A 9,065-nucleotide genomic window follows, 5' to 3' on the forward strand; every position below is an offset into this window, starting at 1 on the left:
GTCCAGGTCAGAGAAGATAAAACCTAAGCTGGGACAGGGATGGAGAGAGGGGATGTATGTAGGAACCATTCTGCAAGTAGAATTGTGGTTAATTGGAGGTGAGGGAGGAGAAGCCAAGCAAATATGCTGGTTTTGACTTGGGTGACATCATTGGTGGGAGGTAGTGCTACTGGAAGAGAAGACAACAGATTATAATGAATGCAGGACTCTGATGTAGTCCCAGGTCAGGTCTCAGTGATAACCATCTATCCCCCTACCTTATTGCAGCTATGGGACACAACCTGAAGACCCTCACACTCAACTTCACCATCTCCAACCTTCCATATTCATCAGACATGAGCAATGGCTCAGCCATGTTCAACTCCACCGAGACGGTCCTGCAGCGCCTGGTGAGATGCTGGTCCTAGCAACCCCTGGTGGGATGATTCCCACCCAGCCCCTCTCCCAATCCCTGTCCTTTCTGTTCATCATCCTTCTCCTACCTCCCCAGCTCGGATCCTTGTTCCAGAAGACCAGTCTGGGCCCCTTCTACTTGGGTTGCAGACCAATCTCCCTCAAGTAAGACCTTTTCCTGAGCATTTGCCAGTAAGGACCACTTTTGGTGACCACCCCTTTCTCAGTCTTCCCACTGACCTCCCATTTGCTTCCCCCTCTTTCTGGCCCCACACCCAGAGGTTTCAAGACCTCTCTCTTGAGTCCCCACCTCCCTCTCTCCCCAGACCTGAGAAGGATGGTGCAGTCACCAGCGTGGATGCCGTCTGCACCTACCACCCTGACTCCACAGGCCACAGGCTGGACAGAGAGCAGCTTTATTGGGAGCTGAACCAGCTGATCAGTGGTGCCACCCAGATGGGCTTCTACACCCTGGTCAAGGACAGCCTCTTCGTCAATGGTGAGTGTTCATGCTGAACTTGGACCTATAGTGATCATTACTTGTCGCTGTTCTATTTTATTTCTTCTTGAACAAGTCAGTCAAAGTTTTATTTGAGGAGCACCCTCCCCAAACCTCCATGGGGAGGGTCTCTCCTGTCAGTTCAGGAAAACAGCACAAAATTCTTTGACCAAATGAATGTAATGAATTTTCATTCAAAACCAAAATGTCTGACCCATGGGATCTCTTGGGACAGAGGTTCTTCTATGCGAGGTTCATCCATGCCAGTGGTTCTTACCTAGGGGTGATTCTGCCGCCCGCCCCCCAGCAGATACTCAGCAATGTCTGGAGACATTTTTGATTGTCATAATGGGGGAGGGTGCTACTGGCATCTAGTGGATAAAGGCCAGATATGTAGCTAATATCCTCCAGTGCACAGGAGAACCTCACCACTGAGAATTATACAGCCTCAAATTTCAGTAGTTCTGAGGATGAGAAACCCTGCTGAACACGGTCCCATAGTTCCTAGCTGAGCACCAGACCAACACGTATCACTTCACAGCAATTATTTGTTTAATTATCCAACTCTATAAAATTAGTGTTTGTTTAATGTGGCACTGTATCCTCAGTTCTTAATATGTTGGCACATCATAGTACCCAATGAAAGAGTGAACAAATGAAAGATGAGTATCTCAGCCCTAATATCTGGGGATCCACTGCAGTTCACATTTATTCATTCAACAGACTCATATGTGTGACCATTCTGTCCCAAGCCATGTTCTGGCCATAGAGATAGAATACACAGGTTCTGTCTCTGAAAAAGTCATAATCAAGTGAATTAAAGATTACTTAGGAAAAAAAAGATTACTTAGGGACACAAGTGAAGTAAGTCAGAAGGAGAAAGACAAATACCATATGATATCACTTATATGTGGAATCTAAAATATGACTCAAATGAAACTATCTATGAAACAGTCTCACAGAGAACAGACTTGTGGTTACCATGGGGGAGGGGTGAGTTGGGAATTTGGGGTTAGCAGATGCAAACTATCATATATAGAATGGATAAACAAGGTCCTACTGTATAGCACAGGGAACTGTATTCAATATCCTGTGATAAACCATAATGGAAAAGAATATGAAAAAGAATATATATATGTATAACTGAATCACTTTGCTATACAGTAGAAATTAACACAACATTGTAAATTAACTATACTTCAATAAAATAACATTTTTTTAAATATTACTTACGGGGACTTCCCCGGTGGTCCAGTGTTTAAGACTCTGCGCTTCCACTGCAGGGGGCATGGGTTCGATCCCCAGTTGGGGAACTAAGATTCCACATGCAGCATGGCATGGCCAAAAAATATATATATTACTTAAGGACAAAAAAAAGGCAGAGACACTATTATTAACAGGGTGCCATGGGAGTGCAGAGATGGGGCAAGTCAAGGAGTGCCTCCTGAAACTGTACTAGGCATTGGACATGAACAACATGACAAGAACAAGATAGATGAATGCCTGCTCTCACGGAGCTCCACCTCAATGGGCTCCTGAAGCAGGAATAGGAGTTTTCCTGGAAAAGAAAAGGGTGGAAGAGCATTCCAGGAAGCGGGAACTGCATAAGCACAAACAGAAAAGCTCAGCTTAGGAGATTCCTTGTAAAATTCCAGTTTTCCCCCTCTACAGGGTGACTTTCCATTTGGGAGCCCTATAGTCCCCAACATGTGGACCTGGTTTTGGTTGATTATGACAGTAGGTAGGGGCCCCCAGGCCCCCATGCCTCTGTCCTAAAAGCTGAGAGTCTCCATCTGTCTTTTCTTCCTCTTGGTGGCTCCAGGCTATGCACCCCAGAGTTTATCTATCCAGAGCGAGTACCAGCTAAATTTCCACATCATCAACTGGAACCTCAGCAATCCAGACCCCACGTCCTTAGAGTACATTACCCTGCTGAAGGACATCCAGGACAAGGTAGGGTCTCTCTCCCCTCTCCCATCTCTCCTTGCCCTGGATGCCCCTCTCATTCCTCAGTCTGACTTACATTTGTTAAGTGATTGCTTCAACTCTTCACTTTACCTACATGTTCTGGGTTCTTTCAGATTCCAGGGGTCATACCCTAGCTGCCTCCCCACTTCTCAGATGGGCAAACTGAGGCTCAGAAAGGGCAACACTGTGCCTAAGGTCACACAGTGAGTTAAGGGCAGAGCCAGGATTGGAACTCAGGTCTCCCTTGCTTCAAGACCTATGTTTGTTCCTCCACTGGCTCCAGTGGCCCCCTCCAGCCCCAAGAGACCTCCATCTCACTCACTCTACCTACCCTTTATTCCAGGTCACAAAACTGTACAGAGGCAGCCAGCTACAAGACATATTCCACTACTGCCTGGTCACCAACTTGATGTAAGTTGAGATTGGAAGCATTGGCTGAGCTGGCGGCTTGAGGCTCTGATCCCCTGTTGGCACACCCTTTAAGAACAGAGGCAGGAAGGTTCATTGACATGGTGCCTATTCTTCCCCATGTCCCTGACAGCTAATCTTACCATCTCCTTCCGTACGTCTTCCGGGTGCAGGAAAAGGATTAACCTCATGGAGCCACCAACCCCTTGCACCCACCTCCTTCTTGGGAAATACAACTTTCAGCTAATAATAGTCCAATAATAACATTTACCATGGCCAGGCTCCCTGCTGAGTACTTTCATGCAAGATCATCTCATTTAATTCTCATAACATCCCCCAAGAAGTGAATGCAATGCTCATCCCCAGTGTTCACATGAGAAAACTGAGGCTCAGAGAAGTGAACAGCCCAAGAGCTGTCAAAGTTGGGTTTGAACCCAGGTCTCTGAGGGACGGGTAGAGGAACTAGGACATCTGTACTAGAGAGAGGGAGGATCATGGGACACAATGCTGACTTTGAATGACACCAAACTTCAGTTCCTTTGTCTTTAAAATGGGGATAATTATAATAATAGCTTCCACCAGAGTGATGGGGAGGGAATGTGGAATTCACTTCTTAGAGGTGCACAGTAGACGTTCATTATTGTTACTGTCATTGCTTCTATTCCCAACCCCTAGAAGTCTTTCCCTTTTTGGTCAGGGTCTCTTCTCTTGCCTGGGGGAAGAGGCAGTCAGATACCCACAGTGCTTGTCCCTAGGTCTTTGGCTCTATAAAACAGTAACTCAGGAGACACTGCTGGTGTTGGGTGCTGGCTGAGTTCCCATGGCCTCTGTTCCTAGGCTGGATCCCATGTTGGTCAGTATCAAGGCATTGTTCTCCTCCAATCTGCACTCCAGCGTGGTGAAGCAAGTGTTTCTAGACAAGACCCTTAATGCCTCATCCCACTGGCTGGGTGCCACCTACCAGCTGACAGATGTGCATGTGACAGGTATGAGATAAGGTGGGGGAATAGGTTCATGGCTGGAAAAGATGGTTTTATGAAGAAGGATAGGGCTTCTGGGTAGCAGTGAAATGGATAGAGGCTGCAGAGGAAAAAGGGAGGCTTTCTGGAAGCCCATGTTGATGATTCATGGCAATGTGTCATCCAACAGGATGCAGGAAGAGAAAATGCAGCGATTGCAACCAAGGAAATGGTTATTTTACATGTCAGTTTTTCTAACCCAGAATGTAAAGGATCCTGTGTTTCCTTCTTAGGCTGCAGTTATGAGTCATGCATTGGTTGATTCATTCATTCATTCATTCAATGTAGACGCCATGAAAATAAATAGGCACTGATGATACATTGTGATAACCGCTATAACAGGGGAATTTCAAAAGTCTGTGGGAACCCCCAAAAGGGATACACAATTCTCTCTTGGAAATTTTTCTAGAGGAAGTGATGAAGAAACTGAGATCTGAAGGAGAACAGGACCTAGATGGGGGAAAGAGATGGGCAGCTGTGCTACATGTGTCTATAACCTAGAATATAGAAAGAACATGTCATTGGAGGAGGCTTTAAGAAGTTTGGTGTGGCTGGAGCATACACCTTGACATGAGACATGGAAAAGCTGTAGCTGAAGATGTGGGCAGGGACTTTCCTGGGCACTGGAATGGTTTGTGGAGGAACAGGACACACTCAGAATTCTACTTTAGAAAGCGCATCCTCTCGGTGTTACAAGGACAATGACTGGGGACAGGGAGGAAGAACAGAGGCAGGAAGACACATTAGGAACTTAGGTCAGCAAAGGTGTGTGATAGATGCCCACTGAGATAGTCAGCACCTGCACCTGCCAACTCTGCCCCAGAGAAGCCCAAGCTCCTCTTCCCCACATCCTAGTGAACTCTCATAATGCTTGGTGGAGAGTTGGACAGGCAGACAGATGAATGGATTCAAGGTGGACAGGTAGATGAACAGTCTTCTGTAGGCCACTTTTAAAAAAAATTTTATTGAAGTACAGTTCATTTACAATGTTGTGTTAACCTCTTCTGTGCAGCAAAATGACTCAGTTATACATATATATATTCTTTTTCATGTTCTTTTCCATTATGGTTTGTCACAGGATATTGAATATAGTTCCCTGTGCTATACAGTAGGACCTTGTTGTTTATCCATCCTATATATAATAGCTTGCCTTTGCTAATCCCAAACTCCCATTCCCTCCCTCCCACATCCCCCTCCCCCTTGGCAACCACAAATCTGTTCTCTATGTCTGTGAGTCTGGTTTTGCTTCATAGATATGTTGATTTGTATCGAATTTTAGATTCCACATATAAGTGATATCATACGGTATTTGTCCTTCTCTTTCTGACTTGCTTCGCTTAGTGTGATAATCTCTAGGTCCATCCATGTTGCTGCAAATGGGATTATTTCATTCTTTTTGAGTGTAGCCCACTTCTAAAAACCCAGCTCAGTCCACATTGCCAGGAATAAATAACTTCTTTGTTAAAAACTTCATACTTTCTTTTTATTCTAGAAGTGGAGCCATCAATTCATCTACCAACAGACCAACCAACAATCAGTCCCAGCTTCCAGAACTTCCAGCTGAATTTCACTGTCACCAACTTAATCTATTGCCAGGACATAGCCCCAGGCACACCCAAACACCAGCAGAACAAGAGAAATATTGAGGATGAGGTGAGAATGGGGTTGTTTGACCACCCTATTCCCATGTAGAGACTGACCTATGGACACTGGGTAGTCAGAGGGTGACTTTTTTTTTGTTGTGCACATTTATTTTTTTTTCAGCTTGGCAATCTGGACATTTTTTTTAACATCTTTATTGGAGTATAATTGCTTTACAACGGTGTGTTAGTTTCTGCTTTGCTGGACATTTTTTAAAATTGAAGTATAGTTGATTTACAATATCATGTTAGTTTTGGGTGTACAGCACAGCTATTCAGATATATATATCCTTCTTCAGATTCTCTTCACTTAAAGGTTAATACAAAATATTGAGTATAGTTCCCTGTGCTATACAGTAGATCCTTGTTGGTTATCTGGAGGGTGACTTTTTTTTTTTAACAATTCATGAAGACAGGTTCTTATTCCCATTTTACAAACTAAGAGACAGCCATAGAGGGGTTCACTTGCTAGCCCAAGTCATACCCTGGAACAGGCCCTGGGCTAGTGTTTTCTTTTTCGTTTTCGTGTTTGTTTGGTTTTTTCTTGGCCACACCACTCAGCATTCGGGATCTTAGTTCTCTGATCAGGGATCAAACCCGTGCCCCCTACAGTGGAAGCACAGATTCTTAACCACTGGACCGACAAAAAAAAAAAAAAAAAAGATGGGGAAGTGTGCTCTTTGGTTAATTGGCATTCTCCGATGCCACTGGGCCATGGATTCTGACCAAGGAAATGTTGCCCTGTCTTTCAGCTCAACCAGCTCTTCCAAAACAGCAGCATCAAGAGTTATTTTTCTGACTGTCAAGTTTCAGCATTCAGGTGAGTTCCAACTCAGGACCCAATCATTTTGGAGGTTTGTTCTGTCCTTTGAAAGTGTCCCACTGCCATAGTCTCTCAGTTCCTAGCTGTTATGGAGGAGAGCCCTAGGAATATAGAGCTGTTACCCAAACATCAGCTTGTTCCTGAACCAGCGAGTACAACTGGCTAGAAACTCAGGAGAGCTTGTGTCAGCCTAGGTAGGCATGAAGGTGTCTTGTGCTGGGGCCATGGAATATAGAGTGTAGCATTCATGTCTTAAGAAATTGGCCACTGAAGGCAGAATCCATGGGAGCTGGGGGTTAGAACACCAGATGACTTGGAATCCAGCAGTCTAACCGTGCTGTCCAACACTGTAGCTACTAGCCATAAGAGGCAATTAAAAACTTTTATACACCTCTTGGGATATGTTTCACATATCATAAAATTTACCTTTTTGATGTATGTAATTTAGTGGTTTATTTATATAGTGGTACAACTATCCCACTACCTAATGGAGGGAGGAACATTTTCATCAAAAAGAAATCTTGTACCCACCCATTAGCAGTCACTCATTCTTCCCTCACCCCCACCCCCTAGCAAACAATTTACTTTCTCCGTCTGTAGATTTGCCTATTCTGAACAACAGGCATTCCATTTATATGAAATGTATTTAAATGGAATCATACACTATGTGGTCTTTTGTGACTGATTTCTTTCACTTAGCATAATGTTCTCAGGATCATCCATGCTGTAACATCAGTCCTTCATTCCTTTTTAGGACTGAATAATATTCTGTTGGATGGCTGTACCACTTTTGTTTATCTGTACATACACTGATGGACATTGGATTGTCTCCACTTTTTGGCTATTATCAATAATGCTGTTATGAGCATTAATATCCAAGTTTTTACATGAACTTATGTTTTCAATGCTTTGGGGCATATAAATAGGAATGGGTATTGTAGGGTCATAGGGTAACTATGTTTAATTTTTGAGGAACTACTGAATTATTTTCTACAGAGGTTCCACCATTTTATATTCCCTTCAGCAATGTATGAAGGTTCCAAATTCTTCACATCCTCACCAACGATTCTTATTGCCCTTTTTCCCCCCACTATAGCCATCCTAGTGGGTGTGAAGTGGTAGCTCATTGTAGTTTTGATTTGCATTTCCCTAATGATTAGCGATGTTGAGCATTTTTTCATATATTTATTGGCCATTTTTATATCTTCTTTGGAGAATTGTTTATTCAAGCCCTTTACCCATTTTTAAAATTGATTTGTCTTTTTAATGTTGGGGTATAATAGTTCTTAATATAGTCTGGATACTAGACTCTTCAAGATACATGATTTGCAAATATTTTCTGCCATTTGAAAGGCTGTATTTTCATGTTCATGGTAGTATCTTTTAAAGCACAACAGTTTTTCATTTTGGTGAAATCCAATTTATCTACTTTTTCCTTTGGATTCTTGTGCTTTTAGTACCATATCTAAGTAAGCAATGACTAATCCAAGGTTATGAAGATTTACTCTTATGTTTTCTTCCAAAGGTTATATAATTTTCTCTCTTACATTTAGATCTTTAATTTATTTTCAGTTAATTTTTGTATATGCTGAGATAGGGGTCCAACTTCCTTCTTTTGCATGTGAATATCTAGTTGTCCCAGCTCTATTTGTTAAGTAGCCTATCCTTTCCCTGTTGTTTTGGAAACTTTGTTGAAAATCAGTTGTCCATAATTGCATGACTTTGTTTACAGACAGTAAATTTTATTCCATTGATCTGCATGTCTATCTTTTTGCCAGTGGCAGTGTTTTGATTACTGTAGTTTAGTAGTAAGTTTTGCAATTGGGAAGTGGCGCTGTCCAGCGCTGTTCTTTTTCCATATTGGTTTGGTTATTCAAGTACCTTGAAATTCCATATTAATTTTAGTATCAGTTATCAATTTCTGCAAAAGTGCCAGCTGAGATTTTGATAGGGATTGAATTTAATCTTTAGATCAATTTGGGGAGTGTTATCATCTTAATAATATTAAATCCCCAATTCATGAACATAGGATGCCTTTTCATTTATTTAGGTCTTTTTAAAAGTCTTTGAACAAAGTTTTATAGTTTTGAATATACAAATCTTACATTTCTTTTGTTAAATTTATTCCAAAGTGTTTTGTACATTGTTTGATGCTATTGTAAATGGAACTGCTTTCTTAACTTTATTTTCAGAATGTTAATAACTAGTGTATAGAAATACAATATAGATTTTTGCATATTGCTCTTATATCCTACGATCATGCTGAACTAATAGGATTTAGTAGTGTGTGTGTGTGTGTGTGTGTGTGTGTGTGT

General features: G+C 42.3%; 1 protein-coding gene across 1 annotated transcript in view; it reads left to right on the forward strand.

Moving 5' to 3' along the window:
* Positions 1–9,065, forward strand: part of LOC102985248 (mucin-16) — a 97,875-nt gene that overhangs the window by 82,740 nt on the left and 6,070 nt on the right. The window contains exons 19-26 of the mRNA XM_055091348.1: positions 268–389; positions 491–558; positions 720–892; positions 2,715–2,845; positions 3,204–3,271; positions 4,106–4,254; positions 5,780–5,940; positions 6,680–6,747. Coding sequence (XP_054947323.1) covers positions 268–389; positions 491–558; positions 720–892; positions 2,715–2,845; positions 3,204–3,271; positions 4,106–4,254; positions 5,780–5,940; positions 6,680–6,747 — 940 coding nt within the window. The remainder of the gene's footprint in view (positions 1–267; positions 390–490; positions 559–719; positions 893–2,714; positions 2,846–3,203; positions 3,272–4,105; positions 4,255–5,779; positions 5,941–6,679; positions 6,748–9,065) is intronic.

Source organism: Physeter macrocephalus, chromosome 2 (genome assembly GCF_002837175.3).
Source record: "Physeter macrocephalus isolate SW-GA chromosome 2, ASM283717v5, whole genome shotgun sequence".
Taxonomy (NCBI): domain Eukaryota; kingdom Metazoa; phylum Chordata; class Mammalia; order Artiodactyla; family Physeteridae; genus Physeter; species Physeter macrocephalus.